A 20,719-nucleotide genomic window follows, 5' to 3' on the forward strand; every position below is an offset into this window, starting at 1 on the left:
GTGATTCTGGGAATCAAACTGGGCTTGGCAACCTGGAAATTGAGCTCCCATACAATCCAGCTATACCACTCCTAGGAATATACCCTAGGAACACAAAAATAAAATACAAAACTTACTTCCTCACACCAATATTCATTGTAGTGCTTTTTACAATAGCCAGACTCTATTAACAACCAAGATGCCCTTTAACAGATATATGGCTAAAAAAAAAAAGCCTGTGGTATATATATATATATATATATATATATATATATATATATATATATAATGGAATATTATGCAACCATCAGAAGAGACGAAATCATGAAATTTTCCTATACATGGATGTACATGGAATCTATTATGCTGAGCGAAATAAGTCCGAGAGAGAGAGAGAAAGATGCAGAATGGTCTCACTCATCTATGGGTTTTAAGAAAAATGAAGGACAATCTTGCAATAATTTTCAGAGACATAAGAGAGGAGGGCTGGAAGTTCCAGCTCATGACATGAAGCTCACCACAAAGAGTGATGAATTTAGTTAGAAAAATAACTACATTGAGAACTATCCTAACAAAGAGGGAAATAGAAAGCCTGTCTAGAGTCCAGGCGGGGTTGGGGTGGGCATGAGGGATATTTGTGACATTGGTGATGGGAATGTATCACTGGAGATGGGGGTGTTCTTTGCATGACTGAAGCCTAATCACAATTATGTCTATAATCAAGGTGTTTAAATAAAATATTTAAAAAACAAACAAACAAACTGGGCTTGGCGTGCAAGGCAAGCACTCTGCCCACTGCACTTTCTCTGGCTCCAGCTTTGCCAGCTTTGAGTTCAGTTTTATGTGTTTGCAAATGAAAAATCTTCAGTATGTTCCTGATCCTGGTTCATTCAGTGCCACTGCCATTGACTCCTTTGTAGTTTCTAGATTATCTGGTGAAATCTCCAACTCTACCTGCCCACAAAGAAACAAATTTGCTAGGTAAGATCTGGGGGCAGAATCCCAAAATGAACATGTTTTCTGTTGATTTATAGGTTGTGTTATTTAAACAGAACCCCAAATTACCCAAGTGACATTTTCATTAGTCATTCAAGATAAAGTTTTATTACTTTAATAATGGTAACAAAATAAAAATAAATCAATTAATTGGTATCAAGGGAAGAGAATGTCTACTTAAATGAGAATGTTAAAAGCATATGTAATCATAATATACTGCATGTTATTTTTAATCATGCTTTCATAAGGTTATGATCAGCTTGGGACAAATGTTGACTAAAAGACTAGATGCTAAAAGATAAAGCCACCCCTATAATACAACCTCTTAAAAATTCTTCCCCAGCCATTTGTTTTTAATATAAACACTAGATAAGGCAGCAAAATAGATCTCTTAAATGACCTCACATTTCTTCTTACCAACTTCATTTCAAATAAAGACCATTTTGATGAACTTTTTCAATAAACAACTCAGCTACATAGGAAAAGCAGAAATCTCAAACTACAAATCCAATTTCATCCAGAACTATAAAGATATCAGCTGTAAAAAATATTTTTTTGCTTGTTTGTTTTGGGGCCACACCTGGCAATGCTCAGGGGGTCACTGCTGGCTCTGCACTCAGGAATTACTCCTGGTAGTGCTTGGGGGAACAATATAGGATGATGGAGATCAAACCTGGGTGTGCCACATGTAAGCTAAACAGCCTACCTTCTGTACTATTGCTAATCTATCCTCTCCAAATAGTTTCTTTTTAACATTAGTTTTATCCTAAAAACATTTTTCTTTTCAACAATCATAGTTTCATCCTATCCAGTATTCTGTGACTGACTTTAACATTTGTTTGCTGTACCTAGTAATGTGAAAATATTCTGATTCTGGCAAATAATTTTCTGTGATGCAGAAAAGAACTGTATTCAATTCTTTTTTTTTTTTTTTTTTTTTGGCCAACAGTTGAAATAGACTCTCCAGTTGCTAGTTATAACAACAAGACTTAGACTGCATTCAAGAAGTTAGACTACTTGAGACTGGAGCAAAAATACTGTACTCGACACATCCCAGGTCCAATCTCTGTCATCCCGTATGGCCCCCAAGCCAGCCAGGATTAATTCCTGAGACCAGAGCCAGGAGTAACTCTGAGCACTGGTAGGTTAAGCTACTGATCTGTTCTGAGTTAAAGCAATAGACCTTTATCTGTTGAAAAAATATCAGGATGTGTAATATAAAGAGATAGCCCAAGTCACTTCATTTTAAACATGGTTCCTATAAAAATCAAAACTTCCAAATATTTTTGACGTTTAATATATTTCATACCAAAGATTAACTTTTGAAGAGATTTTTTATCTTTTTTATCTTCATGGTACAGTTTTAAGAAATATTAAGTAAAGTATAATTATGTATCTACGTGCTTCATCTAAATATTGTGACACATATAGAAACCATTTTCCTGAGAGGATACAAAGATGCAAGAGAAATTTTTACAGAGGTTTCAGATAATTTGTCATCCAGCAAAAAGTCTCAAGGGGATATGTTGGGGCTTTATTCTTCATGCACAATAAAAAAATTCTCATGACAGAAGAATAGAATTAAACACATTTAGGATAGAAGCTCCTTAAAACTCCTAGAGTTTATCATTCTAGGAGTTAAATCTTCCAGTGATTCCTCCCATAAATCATTCTTAAAAAGGAGCTTGGAAGTTGTGTTTTTTCCTTCAGGCACTAGCATTACATAAAAGAATGCATTTCTCTATTTTTTAAAGGTGGGGGTAGAGAAGGAAGTTGTTCAGGAATGAATTCAGGATCTTACTCATGCAAAGGATTTGCTCTACCACTGAATCACCTCCTATACCTAGAATCCAGGTCTTGAGTAGTATCTTGTGAACTGATACCTTATTATCTCACTGGACTTTTTCCCAACTCTACCACAATGATGATGCCTAAAGTCCACTAGTTTGTCAAAAGAACAATTGATTTTGTGATTCAAGCAAAACACTTTCTATGAACCTGAAAATCTTGGCCCTGACATTTTAGAAAGTCTAAATGGTGAGACACCATCTTCCTTGCTCCTCACATCATGTCCATACACATTGGTTTTTCCTGAAAATGACTTCTCACCTTCATCAACATTCATCCCTGACCTCCTTCAGAGAACTTGAAACACTAGGCCAAAGCACAGTGAGTGAAAGGATGGGACCAGCTAAGAATTTTCTATGTTCTTTACTTAGTGGGAGCATAGGAGAGTACAACAGCATTCCATTGGTTCCATCAGAGTGCTCCCAATCTGTTTTTAAACAGCAGGAAAGCATGAACAGGGACCTGCCCTCAACTTCTGGAGATTTTTTCCCAACACCCCCAGGGGCTGTCTCACAAGCAAAGAGTACTGAGACCCACATATATTGCATTACTCACTAGAATACATCTCTGTATTCTACATGCTCACTAGTAAGTGCCATGTGTAAATGAGACACACTGAAATGAATATGCACAAATAATGAGAAAGATGTTACAATAAGCTGCAATAAAATCTATGTAAATGTGAGTTTTCTTCAAAGTATATTATACCTAAACAGCTCTGAACTGTGGTTCATAGGGAATAAGTGAAAGCATTGAAGGCTAAATTATGGATCAGGAAAACTACTGCAATACTTAGAAAGCATTTCAGTACTTCAAAGAAATATTCCATAGAAAATATTTCACCATGATGGGAGGATGGCAATGCTTATGCTCCACTATACTATATGTTAAAGTACACTTGAGATTTTAATTGCATACAAATTCAGAGGTCAAAGAAACTTCTAGAGTCATAGATGGGAGTTTAGGATGCCGAAGGGCTGGGAACTTGCTGCTCTACACTTAATGCACGCTTGATTTTGCATTCTTCACAGGTAAGTAGACAGTGCCTAGAAGAGAAGCAAAAACAGTGGCTTGAACTTTGATACTGTAGTTCTAGACTCAACCACGTTATTCAGACGCATTTGCTAGGCTAAAGTCCACAAGTATAAGTTATTCAGAAATAACAGGAGCTGTTTCTTGATTTGAAAAGCCCAGAGAATAGTTGTGATCTTTAGGTTCACTGTTGCTTTTGTCATATCATGCTGTCCCAGTCAGAATTCATTGTGAGAGGGAGGGGACTAAAGAGAAATGTGCTCCAATCTTGTTCTAATAGTTTGTTCTTGTTTATTTTGCTTGTTTTGGGCCATGCTCATTACTCCTTCCTCTGCACTCAGGAATTACTCCTGACAATGCTCAAGGGAGCATATGGGATGTTGGGCATTGGACCAGGGTCAGCCACATACAAGGCAAGCATTATACCTGCTGTACTATTGCTGCCCTGTTCCTTAATCTTTTTTTTTTTTTTTTTTGGTTTTGGGGCCACACCCGGTGACGCTCAGGGATTACTCCTGGCTATGCACTCAGAAGTCACTCCTGGCTTGGGGGACCATATGGGACGCCGGGGGATCGAACCGCAGTTCGTCCTAGACTAGCACTGGCGAGGCAGACACCTTACCTCTAGCACCACCACGCCGGCCCCCCTGTTCCTTAATCTTAATCCTGCAATTCTATTGTAGAAATAGCTATCAGTTACTCACATTTACTGCTCTACAGTACTCATTTCTATTCCTTTCAACAGCCCATGTAAACAGTTCTGATCACTATTTTATGTAGATGAGAATTCTGAGGATCTGAGAATTTAAGATGTCTGTGTTAGCACACATCATTGAATAAGGGACAGAGCTGGTGTTCAACTCAGGTACTCTGATGGCAGAGGCAAGACTATTAGTTATAGATTCCTATTCTCTCATGGAATCACCACAGAAAGAAACAGAGTAAAGGCTCTGAGAAGTGCTCAGAAAAGAGCCCTGCTTAAGGGCTGGAGAGAAGGCTCAGAGGGTTGGAGGGCATCCCTGGTGTGCTTGAGGCTCTGAGTTAGATCCTCAGCACCAGTATTACTGGGTGTGAATGCTCCTATGTACCGAGCACTGCTGGAGCTGAGCACTCAGCTGAGCACTCAGACCCCCATGACCAGGCTGAGGCTTGCTGGGAGTGGCTCCAGAACTCCACACTCAGCAATGCTTGAGAGGATCCCCTCACCCAAATTTCGTATGAACCCATGATGGTGGAGCCACATTTGCTCATCATGGTATCTGTAAACACTTGCACTATACCTTGAACATAACCTCACTAAATATATAAGCCAAAAAAAGAAAAAAGATGGGGTCGGCATGGTGGCGCTAGAGGTAAGGTGTCTGCCTTGCGAGCGCTAGCCTAAGACGGATCGCGGTTCAATCCCCTGGCATCCCACACGGTCCCCCAAGCCAGGAGCGACTTCTAAGCACATAGCCTGAGCATTACCGGGTGTGACCCAAAAACCAAAAAAAAAAAAAAAAAAAAAAAAAAAAAGAGAGAACTAAGTCATATAATATAGGATTATTAAAACTGTCAAATAAGTCAAATGAGTGCTAGAGTTTTCAACATATAATTTTTAAATACTTTGAACATTTTCTGCAGTGAATAATCTTTCATTTAATTTTTAAAAGTATCTTATCTGCAATTCTATAAACAAATTACAAACCTGTTATGCTGGGGACCAAAACCAGCTCCACGAAGCTGGTCTTCAAACAAATGGAATTTCTTCTGGCACACTCGGATGTAAGATGCTTTTCCCAGGCCAAACCCCAGGATACCAGCAACTGTCAAAAGCAGATCGGGCATGTTAGAGATTTAAAGGTTCAGCGTTCTTCCATTATCTTCTAGCAATCTAGCAAGGATGGACATTCTGGGGGAGGCCCCACACTTGTCGGTACTCAGAAATTATTCTTGGGTCTGCACTAAGGAATTACTCCTGGTGATGCTTGGGGGATCATATGGGATACTGGAGATCAAACATGGGTTGGTCATTTGCAAGGCAAAAGCACTGTCCAATGTACTATCACTCCGGTCCATCAACAGTAAACATTTTTATATTGAAAGTCTCATAATAGATAATTCTTCACCTGGAGATGGTCCCACATCTGCAATTCAGATTTCACCATCTGGAGAAGCTGTACTCTCCTTTCATCACAAATCTCTCTCTCTCTCTCTCTCTCTCTCTCGCTCTCTCTCTCTCTCTCTCTCTCTCTTTCCTCTCCCCCTGGTCTCTCTGTCTCCCTTCTTTCCTCTCACATTTATTTAAATTAAATTTATTTAAATATTTAACTTAAAAAATACAACAAATCAATAACCAATAGATAAGTAACAAAGAACATACAAAAATTCTGAGAATGATATTTTCTATTAAAGAACATGATGGCAAACTAGAGAATTTCAATGGCCTCAGTTTTGAAGGGGAGAGAGGAGGGCCAGCATAGGAAGTAGCAAAGGTGTCATCTCTGAAGGAGGCTGGCTGGCCAACAGAGAAATGGCTGAGATCTGGAGTCTGGGGTGAGCCTACAGTTGATCTCACTGCATGGTGAGACAGCAGCTTCTCTTGCTAGCAGGTAGTTTCCCCATTATCCAAGCTATCAGGTTGGATACTGAAGCGCATCCTCCTACATAAAAGGTCTATGTCTAATGAGTAAAATGAGAGGAGACCCCAAGTTTGTGGTAAGTTTAATATTTAAATTTTTCTGACTTCAAACTTCTGCTCCTTATGTTCATTATAGAAAATTGTTTTAAAAGACTGGCCCCAAAGAAGAAAATTAAATTTTCCAGTGCAGCTACCATGCAAAGGCACTGTGCCTGGTCTCTGTTCCTGTTTCCTGCCAGCCTCTCAGTCCTTGCACACAGGAAGTCTAAAGCAAGTTAGATCGCATCAGTCTCAGAGCAGAAAGTGGAAAGGAACTAAGTGGTTAGAAAACAGCCTAGCTTATTTTTTTAAGAGACTCATGGCAGGCAATCTGATTAAATTGGTCATATATCTAGTTGCTAAGAACATCTTTAAAAAAAAACAATAATGACAATAACAAGCATGGGTCTGGAGAGATACAAAATACAGTGGATGGGGTGCTTGCTTTGTATGCAGCAACTCATTTGATTTGATTTTCCACATCCCATATAGTTTCCTGGGCACCTCCAGGAGTAATTCTTGAGCACAGAGTTAAGAGTTAATACTTGAGCAATTCCTGATGTGGCCCAAAAGCCAAAAACAAAACAGCCTAGGGCTGGAGAGATGGTGCAAGGGGTAAGCATTTGGCTAGCACACGGCTGATTTGGGTTCGATCCCAGGCACCACATATAGCCCCCAAACACTATAAGGACTGATCTCCGAGTGAGCGCAGAGTCAAAAGTAAGCAATCGACACTGCCAGGTATGGCCCATACACCTCTTCCCAAGATTTATTTATAAAAGAAAATTTTTTCTTGCTGCTTCTGTGACTTACGTGCAACTTTAGGTAATGATCCAAATCTTGGATTAGCTGCTAAATAACCTATGAAGTCCGAGAGAAAAACATTATTGGTTCAATTCATTATTAAACATAAACAAGATCAATTTATAAGATTTCAGACTTTGTTAAGAGAATAAAACATAAATCTTTGATCATAATGTATTTTTCATTCATATAATAAAAACTTTCAAGCATTCACCTTAATTTCTTTTCCCCTTAGAGAATATTTTTTCTACGCCCAATGATGCTCAGGACTCACTCCTGGCTTTTTTTTTTTTTTTTTTCACTCCTGGCTTTGTACTCAGGAATTATTCCTGGCAGGTTCAGGGAACTATATGGGATACTAGGGACTGAACCTAGGTCAGCTCCATGAAAGGCAAGTGCTCTACCCTCTATACTCTCTTCAGCCTTGAAAAAAGCTATTCATTTATTGTTTAGGTGCCATGATTTACAATACTGTTAATTTTTTTGTGTGTTTTTGGGCCACACTGGCAGTGCTCAGGGGTGACTCCTGGCTCTGCACTCAGAAATTGCTCCTGGCATATGGGACCATATGGGATGTTGAGAATCAAACCCAGGTCTGTCTTGGCTTGGCCGCGTGCAAGGCAAACACCCTACCACATACAATACTGTTAATATTAATGTTCCATGCATATAATGCTGCTAAACCACATTCAATACTGTTAATATTAATGTTCCATGCATATAATGCTGCTACACCACATTCCTCATCAAAGTGTCAGCCTCCCTCCATTACTGTCCTCTCCCACACTGGCCCTCCACTTAGCAGACTCAGTTCTATAGGCAGACTCTCAGAGTCCACTATCATTTGCTGTTCCCTCACTATACTAAGTCCCCCATCTATAAGAGGTCATTCAGTATTTTGACCCTTTGACCCACATTGCTCACCTTCATACCCTTCAGTTCCTTCCACATAGCACCAAATTACAGGATTTCCTATTTGTTATGAGATATCTACAGATTCTCAACTAAAGAGATGATCTTATAAGACCCATAACTCAATCCCTGGTTGATTTACCTCTCAATCATTTTTGGCAGTTGCTATATATATATATATATGTTACTTTAATAATACTATGAATATATATGTTAGTATTTTAAACATATGTATGTATTTTTAAAAAATATGAGAATTTCAAGACTGATTCAAAGACAACATGCCAGAGGTGGAGCTAATAATTGAGTCAGAAACAGCTGGTCATCACCTCCTCCCCAATTTAAATATCTCAATATAGTTACACAATATGCCATCCATCAGTTTTTAAATGTGAATGCTATTAACTGTGACAGGCAGAATAAATACCTCATAAAGATGTTGACAACGCACTTGTTAGACTGAATGTATAATGTGCTTAAGGCAGAGAAAGAAAGGCTGAGAATCAGAGGATTGTAGAGAGATGATTTTAAAGTATTTGGCTGAGTTCAATGTAGCTGCAACGACCTTTTAATAAACAACAGTCTGAGTGAGAAAGAGGGTAACATGAGAAAATCTTGTTTCAGCACCACTGCTTCATGGACAGAGGATTGGGTACAGAGATTATGGGTGGTCTTCAAAAGTTGAACAGAGAAAACTTCCTGAACCAAGAAAAGAATTCGACCCTGGAGATACTGTGACTTCAGTCTAGCAAGATTCTACTGGCTCTGATGTTTAGCACTGTAAGATAATGTGTTTGTTTTGTTTTAGTTATTGGGCCATACCTGGCAATGAATGATCTCAGACTCTGTACTTGGGAAATGCTCCTGGCAATGCTCAGAAGACTATATGTGATGCTGGGGATAAAACTTGGGTTGGTTGTGTACAAGGCAAGAGCCCTACTATCCCTCTGACCCCGGATAATCTGTAATATTTAGAGTTGGAGAGATGGTATAGGGATTAAGGTGACTTCCTTATACATGATCAACATCAGTTCAATCCCTGGCACTAAATATAGTCTGAGAATCTTAAGCACTGCCAGGATTGTTCCTTGAGCAAAGGGCCAGAAATAAACTCTAAAATTTGGGTATGGCCCCAAATTTTGGGGTAATGTTTAAAGCTGCTGTATTTGTGTTAATTGTCATAACAGGTATAGAAAATAAACATACCGACTTGGGAAAAGGTACTCTGACATATACAAGAGAGGGTATGTTTTAAGTAGCTTAATGTTTATAAAACATAATCTCTTCTGATATAAAGAATATCTTTTCCATAACAAAATGACCTGGCAAAGTCAAGTTACATACTGATAAATATATAGCGACATAAGTAGATCTTCAAGTTATCCAGATGAAATGACATTAAATAAACTTTAAGGAGACAAATAAGACAGGCTAAAGTGGAACCATCCTTAATACATACCATAGAAATACCATGAAGATACCATAAATATGCCATACAGATATCTTTATTGAAACCCTCACAAAAGAGATAGAACATCTCCCTTCATGTTTTATGAGTACAAATACTCTTTGTTAAAGCCTAGTAATAAAATGTTCAGTAAATGGGCTTCAAAAGAGTGACGTGCCTTCTTGAATCTGGTGACAAAGCATTACCTGTGGTTTCTCTGGTGAGATGGACACATTGAGAAAGAATATGACAAGCATGGCAGAAAAGAAGTACAATAGTTAGGGTGCTTTCCTTGCATACAGCCAAGTTGATTGCTAGCATCCCATGAGGTCCCCTGAGATAGCCAGGAATGATCCCTGAGTATGGAGCCAGGAGTAAGCCCTGAGTACTGCCAAGTGTGATCCAAAGACAAAACAAGACAATAGAAGAAAAAAGAGAGAAAAACTGGAAAGCCAAGTGATAGGACAAAACAGTATCTCATGATATGCTGTACAAATCTGTGTGCTTTTCCTTAACAGCTCAACCTCTTTATGAACAAATAGCCTGATGCCCAGGATGCAGATGGGCCCCTAAACCACTAACCTCTTCCTTGGAACATCCTTGTGCAGCAGACAAATGGTCCAACCACAGACTGAGCCCTGTTTTTCTTATTACTATCTCACCATGCTGGAGATACAGGGTTTTGATATAAAAAAGGTGTCTAATACATCCTCTAAAGATGCTGTAACAAGTGACCACACATATAGTAGCTTAAAGTGCACCACTATGTTACTTCTTTTTTTCTCTTCTGATTTTTGTGTCACACCCTGTGGCACTCAGGGGTTATTCCTGGCTGTGCTCAGAAGTTGCTCCTGGCAGGCACAGGAGACCATATGGAGTGCCAGGGATTTAAACTATTGTCTGTTCTGGATCAGCTGCATGCAAGGCAAATGCCCTACCACTGTGCTATCTCTCAGGCTTTTTACTTCATTATTTTGAGTATCAAAAGCCAGAAATACACGAGGCCAGAGAGAAAGTGAGTGAGGTCCTTGCCTTGAAATGTGACTGACCAGGGCCGGGAAGGTGGCGCTAGAGGTAAGGTGTCTGCCTTGCAAGCACTAGCGTAGGACAGACCGCGATTTGATCCCCCGGTGTCCCATAAGGTCCCCCCAAGCCAGGGACAATTTCTGAGCGCATAGCCAGGAGTAACCCCTGAGCATCAAAATGGGTGTGGCCCAAAAACAAAACAAAACAAACAAAAAAAAAACAGAAATGTGGCTGACCAAGGTTCAATCCCTCTTATTCCATTGCCCCTCCCCCTGAGCATCACTAGGAGTGATCCCCTAAGCATAGAGTCAGGAGTAAGCCCTGGTCACAGCTGGAGGGGACCCCCCCCTCCATAAAGCTAAAATCAGGCTGGAGAATATAAGGATTAGGTCATATGCCTTGCATGAATCTAACCTGTGTCAATTCCCCCCACACCACTACAGGCAGAGCCTCCTGAGCACCACCAGGTATAGTGCAGGGGGCCCCCAAAGCACTTCAAGGGTAGCTCTGGTGGTTGTTTGCAGCTCAGGACAGAAATGGCACTACATCTCCAGGCCCTCATACTGAACTACTGCTGGTCTGGGCCCCCTAAACTAAGAATCAATCTCACAGGATGTCTTTGTTCATGCTGCTATAAGACATTCCCATGGACTTGATGGGAAATACAAGAGAACATACCTGGATCCACTTTTTACCTTGAGGCCCTTTGGATTACATGGGGCCCATATAGATAATTCAAATTATTCTCTTTATTTCCAGAATAGAAACCATAATTTCATTTACTACTTCAGTTGCACTCTGCCAACTAATCTAACATACTGCCAGATTGCTTCATTGTGGGAATTGGGAAACCCTTGGGGCAGGAGGATTTTTCCTGAATACAGACAGAGGCCTAGATAAATAAACCCTTCACCAAACATAACTGCCCTGTGCAGAAAAGCTGTCTTGAAGGAGGGACATAGAAAACGGAACTTGCTCACCTTCCATTAGTTAGCAAAGACAAGTGCTTACCTTGGTGGACCAGTCCTTGGGTGACGAGCATGCTTACAAGAGAAAAAGGCAAAGCTGGAAAACAAAAATGTCCTTTTATGTTGATTATTTAAAACTTGCCAACTCAACTGAAAGTTAAGGAAAATTACTCTTTTACCTGTTTGGGCTATGAGTTCTTATTTATGTTGTGTGTGTGTGTGTGTGTGTGTGTGTGTGTGTGTGTGTGTGGTTTTTGGGTCATACCCGGCAGTGCTCAGGGGATACTCCTGGCTCCATGCTCAGAAATTGCTCCTGGCAGGCATGGGGGACCATATGGGATGCTGGGATTTGAACCAATGACCTTCTGCATGAAAGGCAAACGCCTTACCTCCATGCTATCTCTCCGGCCCCTTATTATTATTTTTTTATTTTTTTTAAATTTTTTTGTTTTTGGGCCACACCCGGCGGTGGTCAGGGGTTACTCCTGGCTGTCTGCTCAGAAATAGCTCCTGGAAGGCACGGGGGACCATATGGGACATCAGGATTCGAACCAACCACCTTTGGTCCTGGATTGGCTGCTTGCAAGGCAAACGCCACTGTGCTATCTCTCTAGGACCCCCTTTTTTTTTTAACTTGTTCAACAAACAAAAGCTCACTAAGCATAGCAAAGAAATGATGTTGAGTCTGCCCCAAATCCCTACTAGATGCACCAGTTAATCTGACCAAGTCTGAACCTCACAAAGTGTCTCTAGCAGTTTATAGAAGGCCCCTATGGACTCCATCCTGATCCTCCCTATAAGATGGCATCTAGCACAGTCATCTGAGAGCAAGTGTAGTAAGCTGTAAAAATGTTCTCTTTCTATCTCTCTCTGATTCTTTCTCTTTTTGTCTCTCTCCATCTCTATCTCTTAAAGTCTCTTAAAGTCTGTGTCATGTTTTCAAACAACAGTTCATCCTGGGAAATGAAAACCATAAACTAAAGCCTGTGTATAAGTGCAGCTACTGCAGTTTGAAATATTCAATTGGTATAGAAGTTAGAAGTTAAACTGCAAGATTGGACAGAGTTCAGCAGGTAGGGAGCTTGCTTTGTATGCAGCTGACCTGAGTTTGACCCTGGGGATTCCATATGGTCCTCTGAGAGAGCCCCATCAGTAGTGATCCCTGAATGCAGTCAGGAAGAAGCCCTGAAAACCTCTGGATGTGGCCCAACACAGAGTACGATAAAAACCTACATAACTTATTTGGATAATAGCCTGCTTTGTCTTTCATGGTGTTTGGTTCCACAACCTGTACTTGTCTAATTTTATTTTCTGGTGATCATCAGATTAACAGATTACTATATCCATGTTAAATATAGGTATTTAGCTATGGTTTATTTACCACTTATTTATCTTTTAAAAAAGTTAGTTTTAATATTTCAACAATGTTTTAATTAATTACCATGCCACAGGTTGAAATCAGGACCTCATACATGCACATGTGCTTGACTGCTAAATTATTTCACATCCCTAGACTGGTTTGCTGAGACAAAAAAATTGAAATTTTCATTGTAGATTAGATGCCATGGTTAAAATAGTGTTAATCTTTATGGCATTTATGTACAAAGCTACTGCACTTTCACCAACCTTAAAGTGCTCTATCTTTTCTATATTTTGGTACTTACTATGCTGCCCCACTGTGCCTACTGCCGGCATGCCAAGATCCCTCCCCCCATGTCCCAAGTCCCAAATATCAGCAGATTACAGCTTTATTAACTGTAAAAACCAAACAAAAACAAAAAACAAACAAGTGGGTAGGGTGTTTGCCTGGCAAGCAGCTGGTCTAGGTTCAATTCCTGGCATACCATATGGTCCTTGAGCCTGCCAGGAGTAATTTCTGAATGCTGAGCCAGAAGTAACTCCCGAGTGCCACCAGGTGCTGCCACCCCCAAACAACAACAACAACAATAACAAAAAACCCAGATCTGTTAACTGCCTTAGTTTTTTTTTAAATTATTATCTTTTTTGGTGGGGGGCAGCCCTCAGGGGTTACTCCTCCATGCTCCACACTCAGAAATTGCTCCTGGCAGGCTCGGGAGACCATATAGGACGCCGGGATTCGTACCAATGACCTTTTGCACGAAAGGCAAATGCCTTACCTCCATGTTATCTCTCTGGCCCCTAAAATTAATATCTTTATTTAAGCACTACATGTTTGTAGTTGGGTTTCAGTTATATAAAAGGATACCCCCATTCACCAGTGCAATATTAACTGCCTTAGTTTTGTTTCAGCTGCCGAGTGTCTAATCCTTTGCTTTATTTCTTTATATTCCACATATCCATGAATGCTGTGATTTGTCAGAGCAGGCAAGTTAGAGCAAAAGTGGGTTTCTACTTCTGCCAGCTTGTATTAAATATTTTCTAGAATGAAAAGCCATGATAAACATTGAGCTCTCCCTAGTAACCAGGACAAATCAAATAACAACCAGTTTTTCCACTCATTAACTGATGCTCATTCTGAAAGGGTGACTTCTAAGAGCATGAAATCACTTGTAGGGGGGTAGAAAAAAAAGAAACAATCTATAATCGTCACTGATAGGATAATCATATATAAAGAATCACATGTATAGTAGGCATGGACTTAGAAGTAAAGTTGTGCATAATAAATACCAATCTCGGGGACTGGAGAGATAGCATGGAGGTGGGGTGTTTGCCTTGCATGCAGAAGGACGGTGGTTCAAATTCCGGCATTCCATATGCTCCCCTGAGCCTACCAGTAGCAATTTCTGAGCATAGAGTGATCCCCTGGGCGTAGAGTCAGGAGTGACCCCTGGGCGCTGCTGGGTGTGACCCGAGGAAAAAAACAACAAAAGCAAACAAACAAACAAACAAAAAAAAACAATCTCTAATTATTTCCAAAGCAATTCTACTGAAGTTGGAAAAGTGGGAAATCAGTGTATTTCAAGGAATTGAAATACAGTCTTTCCATCGGCAATATAACAAAATATTAGGGAAATAGTCAATGGCTCTCTCATAGTATTTTTACATAACAAATCATAATTTTTTATTAGTTCATTTTAATTTGGGGGAGACTGTTTAACCATATCTAGTACTCAATGCTTATTACTCGATCTGCTTTTAGGGGGGTCACTCTTGGTAGTATTGGGGGAAATCATCAATGGTGCCAGGGCTTGAAGTAGGATTGGCCATATTGAAGATAAATTTCTTAATACCAGCACAATTTGTTTGGCTCCCATGATATTTTTTTAATTGGAAGAGATTTTAGTTCACAAAGGTAAACTCTATCCTTGTCTCTAGGCAGTCCTGCAGAGAGGAAGTGACTCAGAGGAAAGGTTATCTCAGAGACAAGGTCAGAGTTTCGGTAATGGACTGCTGCCATCCTGTGTCCATTCCATAATAGGTTTTTATCTAGGTGTGAGGTTCAACTCTTGGATGCAGTGATGGCTCTGACATTATTTCTGGATGCTATTCAATTAGAAAAATGACTCTAACTGAATTTAGATGACAACTCTTTCAAGAAAAATTTGAGGGAATCCCTAAAGCAGTCTCTGGGGACCCAGAGTCCCCTTCCATGCTTAGCAGTGCTGAGATCTACCAGGACCACTGCTCCCTACCCAAGGGCCATACAATGTGTGAATTGATCCAGGGTTTCTGCATGCCAGGCATGTACTCTGTCCTGTGAAACACATCCTGGCCCACTGTTGGGGGCGGGTTGGGACAATACCCAAAAATGCTCATGGACTATTTCTGGCTTTTTGTTCAGGGACCACTGCTGGGAGGTGCTTGGGGGTTCGTGTATGTTGATGGAAATTTGAACCAGGTTGGCCACATACAAGGCAAATAAGTGCTTTACCCACTGTGCTATCTCTCAAAGTCCTCCATGACCCACTTAAAATTATTTTAGATAGGAATGAGGAGAAAGCCCCAGGGTTGGGGTGCATGCCCTCCATGCACAGGGCCCTGAGTTTAATGCCCAGTACCACCATGTGGCTCTGGTAGCATCCAGCACTGCTGAGCCCAAACAGCCCCATGTTACTGAACCCAACCACTAAGTCATCCAACAAGGTTGGCCTATTACTTTCAGAAATAGCTTCTGGTCCACACAAATATGGAACTCTGCACTCACATTTAAACATTTCTCTCAATGTATGTATTGGGGAACAAAATGTTATGTGGGCATCAGTTTTTGCTAAATGTGGTAAACTGTTCCTTAATCTAGTATTACACTCTAAACAGCAAGTTCTATAGAGAACTATGTAGCACCCATGCTCAGAAGTAAAACACCATGAATCTGCTCTTCTGGCAGTTTCCTGCAGCAAAGTGGGCTTTGTTAACAAAGATGAAAGGGAGAATGCTTACCTCGCTTCCAGAAGCTCTCCTCTTGACATTCGCGGATGATCTTTGAAATCTCTGCTCTGTGAATGTGCAGTTTGGATTTAGGGCAGAACAGCAGGCTCTGTAAGGACAGGAGAGGTGAATGGGGTGGAGGAGGATCATCAGGGAAATTTCAATATTTGCTCAGGAAAGGGCTATGGGCCACACTCAGGTCACTCCATGCACTTGCCTCCTGCTGTCTGCTCAGAGCAGGAACAATTTCATCCCACTTGGGATGCTGTGGGAACTCTTCTAGAGAGGAGGAAGGGGACATATGGGCAGAATAAAGCACTGCGAAGACTACCTGATCTCTTACCCTGGCTTCACTGTCCCTATAAGTTGGACCCCTTTCACTGTTCCTATGAGTTGAGCCCCTAAAGACTTGGATCACAGGGCCTCCTGGGCAATGAGATGCCCTAGGACACAGTGTATATAGGTGCTGGATTGCAAGCTCTCTCCTTACAGACCCAGACTTTAGGGTCCTATATGCATTTAGACTATATACTCATTCACAGGTTGCTTTTTATTCTTTCATTATTTATTTTTTATTCTTTTGTACCTAGACATGCCTTTTATGGAGGGTCTTTTTTAATACATTCATAAATGGTCTGCTTATAATTTCAGGTGACCATATGAGATGTAGAGGATTTGACTGTTTGACTCTCCCCAGAGGCTGTAATCTGAGTCTTTGCTCCCACCAGTGGTTCATGAATGTTCTTCCATGCTTCCCAAGCCTTAACAGAGTGCTAGCTAGGTTGTGCTCCAAGATAGTGGGAATTAACAAAGGATTTTATAACACTAAAAGTTTTTAGTTTTCTATTTCTGAAAGTCTAATAGAAATAAAGTAACATTTTTTTTATCTTCTGTGTGTTTCTCTGATAACCACTGTGTTAGGTATTAAACAACGAACATTATACATTGCTATATTATTTACCTGGCTACCCTTTTCTAATGTGGAGGCAACCCTGGAACAGAATCTGATTTGTAACCTCTTGTTATATATTGAAGCAGTGATTTTTTATTTGTTTGTTTGTTTTTGGGTTACACCTGGTGGCACTCAGGGGTTACTCCTGGCTCTGTGCTCAGAATTACTTCTGGCAGGCTCAGGGAACCATATGGGATGCCGGGATTTGAACCACCGTCTGTCCTGTGTTGGCTGAATGTAAGGCAAACGCCCTACCATTGTGCTATCTCTTTGGTCCCTGGATCAGTGATTTTTTTTAAGTGAGGCTAAAGACACACAAGACACTTTTCACCATTTTAGAACAAATATGTAATGGTATTGAAACAATGTGTTTTTTTTTTGTTTTGTTTTGTTTTGGTTTTGGTTTTTGGGTCACACCCGGCATCTCTCAGGGGTTACTCCTGGCTCTATGCTCAGAAATCGCTCCTGGCAGGCTGGGGACCATGTGGGATGCTGGGATTCGAACCACTGTCCTTCTGCCTTACCTCCATGCTATCTCTCCAGCCCCTGAAAAGTTAACAATGTCTTATAACCATCACTGCTGGTTTCAGTCTTTTTAAAATCACCTATAAAGCAGTGTTTTATTTTTTGTTTTTGTATTTTGTTTTTTTTGTTTGTTTTTGGGTCACACCCGGCAGCGCTCAAGGGTTACTCCTGGATCTGTGCTCAGAAATTGCTCCTGGCAGGCTCGGGGGACCATATGGGATGTCAGGATTCCAAACCAATGACCTACTGCATAAAAGGCAAACCTCCATGCTATTTCTCCGGCCCCAAGCAGTGTTTTTCAATCTTTTGTGCAAAGGCACACTTTTTTTCATGAAAAAAAAAATCACGAGGCACACCTTCATTAGAAAATATTAAAAAAAAACAACCTAAAACTCTGTGCTGCTGGTTTCAGTCTTTTTAAAATCACCTCTAAAGCAGTATTTTTCAACCTTTTTGTGCAAAGGCACACTTTTTTCATGAAAAAAAAAAATCATGAGGCACACCATCATTAGAAGATATTAAGGGGCTGGTGAGGTGGTGCGAGAGGTAAGATGTCTGCCTTGCAAGCGCTAGCCAAGGAAGGACTTCCGTTCGATCTCCTGGTGTCCCATATTGTCCCCCCAAGCCAGGGGCAATTTCTGAGCACTTAGCCAGGAGTAACCCCTGAGCATCAAACGGGTGTGGCCCGAAAAACCAAAAAAAAAAAAAAAAGAAGATATTAAAAAAAATTAACTCTGTGCCTATATTGACTATATATAAAGCAGTTCTCTTGAATAGAAATCAAATAAACACAAAGAAGTTATTTTATAATTAATTTATTATAAAATAATTTAATAATTGGTCTATTTGTGAGCCGAAGCCACATGTTATGGATAAAATTGAAAAAAAAAATTTTTTTTTGGTTTTTGGGGCACACCTGGCAGTGCTCAGGGGTTACTCCTGGCTCCACGCTCAGAAATCGTCCCTGGCAAGCACAGGGGACCATATGGGATGCCAGAATTTGAACCACCATCCTTCTGCATAAAAGGCAAATCCCTTACCTCCATGCTATCTCTCCAGCCCGAAATTGGAATTTTTCTCATGGCACTCCAGACAATATCTCACAGCACACTAGTGTGCCGCAGCACAGTGATTGAAAAACACTTCTCTAAAGGATAGTTTATGACCATTAGGGAGTCTTTCATTCCTTCTTCCCTCTAGCCCCTTGGAAATAAGTAATCTGCTTCTGTACCAGAAATCACTTTTATTCGATATTTTATATAAATGATATAAAATATGTGGATGGCTTTTGTGAATGGCCTCTTCTCCTTTGCAAAGAAGTTTTCAAGATTCTGTCATGATGTGGCATGTCTTAGTAGTTCACACCTTTTTATGGCTCAGTACTATTGTGTTTTATGGACATGCCATTTAGTTCTTCCATCCAGTCATTTATAAGTATTGGGGTCATTTATATCTTTTGACTATTGTGAATAAAATTTCTTTGACTTTTTTGTTACTGTTAGTTTTTGGACCACACACAGTGATACTCAGGAATTACTCCTGGTTCTGTACTCAGGAATCACTCCTGAAGGTCTCCTGGTTCAGCGAACCAGGAGATGCCAGGCTTTGAATCTTGGTTGGCTGTGTACAAGGAAAGTACCCGATCTACTGTACAATCATGTCAGCTCCTATTGTGAATAAGACTTCTATGAACATTCCTGGAGAGGGTTGTCTGAACATCTAGCTTCAATTCTGCTTAGCTAGATGGCAATTCCATATTTTTCTTATTAAGAAATCACTAAGAATGATTTTCCAAAGTCACTGTGGCTGGAAAAGTCATTTTATAATCTCATCAATAATGTATGAGGGCTTTGATTGTTCCATATCCTTATCAAACCTTGTTATTTTTATCCATTTTTGTATTTCATTATGATCACATTAAGGGTGTGTGAAATGGCATTCATTAACATGAATGGGTGTGATTTGCATAATTCTAATAACATGAGACATTTGCTTGTTGGTAATTTACAGATCTTCTATGGCGACATATTCAAGGTTTTTTTGTTTGTTTGTTTGTTTTTGTTTTGGGGCCACACCCGGCAGTGCTCAGAGGTTACTCCTGGCTGTTTGCTCAGAAATAGCTCCTGGCAGGCACGGGGGACCATATGGAACACCGGGATTCGAACCAATCACCTTAGGTCCTGGATCGGCTGCTTGCAAGGCAAATGCTGCTGTGCTATCTCTCTGGGCCTAAGTTTTTTTTTTTTTTTTTTTTTTTTTATACTCATTCCCCCACCCAAGGTTGACTGTCTTTTTTATTGTTCAGTTGTAAGAGTACCTTCTATATTTTGAATTCTAGATATATGATTTTCAGATGGTTTCTCTATTTTGTGGGTGCTTCACATATTTATTTTCATTTTTACAGAGGGATCTCAAGTAGTGCTCAGGAGATCAGAGGACCTGTGATTCTTGGTTAATCTGTATAGAAATTTAAGACTGCCCAGGACCTGTAGTACCGGAGACATCCTGGCAGTTCTTTGGGCTTTCATGGTAACACACAGTGATGCTTGGGATCTATTCGGTGCTAGGAATCAAACTTGTATTGGCTGCATGCAAGGCATGTACCTTAATCTCTATCTCTTCAACCATTGTTAGCTTTTCAAGTACACTGTTTATGTCGGCCCTATTACAAAAGTCACACTGGCATGGCCTGCTTTGTACCTATTTCTGGAAGTGGCCTGCCATTCACCTTTTGGAGCTTGAGCAATTTTCTTGCTGTGGCACACTACTTTGGGTGTTGACTTTGACCTTGAATATTTTACTGTTCTTGGCTAGATTCTTTGTAGTCTACGTTGATGTGGATGATAGTCACTATTTCTTGAATAATTTCTAAGGGTCAGATTTTATCTGATGAAGACAATGTAGAAAGAGCCTTGGGTGCCTCCCTGAGTTTTCAGCACTCACAGTGGCAGGGGCACTGTGGCAGTTCAATGGCAGTCCCGCCCCACCCCACCCCCTTTTTTTTTTCTAAACTCATTGCACAGGAGCTGGTTGGTCAGGGTGAATCACACAAAGGGAGGAACTGTTTTTGCTTTTGATTTCCTTAGCAAGCTCTGCTCTTTATGCCAAGCTTAAATGTCTTGCCTTGCTTCCAGTTGTGGTTATGGAATGTCCACACACACACACAGGAGAAGGAACATTTTCTCTCATCTTCCCCCAATACACATGCCTGTTCAAGTCCAGAG

The 20,719-nt window shown here is 40.4% G+C and overlaps 1 protein-coding gene across 5 annotated transcripts in view; it reads right to left on the reverse strand.

The window, feature by feature from the left end:
* Positions 1-3,710: 3,710 nt before the first annotated feature.
* Positions 3,711-20,719, reverse strand: part of OCIAD2 (OCIA domain containing 2) — a 945,756-nt gene continuing 928,747 nt past the window's right edge. For all 5 annotated transcript variants that reach the window (XM_049790188.1, XM_049790189.1, XM_049790186.1 and 2 more), the window contains exons 3-7: positions 16,031-16,127; positions 11,715-11,768; positions 7,328-7,375; positions 5,543-5,660; positions 3,711-3,869 (exon numbers count right to left, since the gene is read on the reverse strand). In XM_049790188.1, the coding sequence (XP_049646145.1) occupies positions 3,785-3,869; positions 5,543-5,660; positions 7,328-7,375; positions 11,715-11,768; positions 16,031-16,127 (402 nt within the window). In that variant the 3' untranslated portion in view covers positions 3,711-3,784. The remainder of the gene's footprint in view (positions 3,870-5,542; positions 5,661-7,327; positions 7,376-11,714; positions 11,769-16,030; positions 16,128-20,719) is intronic.

This window comes from Suncus etruscus, chromosome 16 (genome assembly GCF_024139225.1).
Source record: "Suncus etruscus isolate mSunEtr1 chromosome 16, mSunEtr1.pri.cur, whole genome shotgun sequence".
In the NCBI taxonomy this organism is placed as follows: domain Eukaryota; kingdom Metazoa; phylum Chordata; class Mammalia; order Eulipotyphla; family Soricidae; genus Suncus; species Suncus etruscus.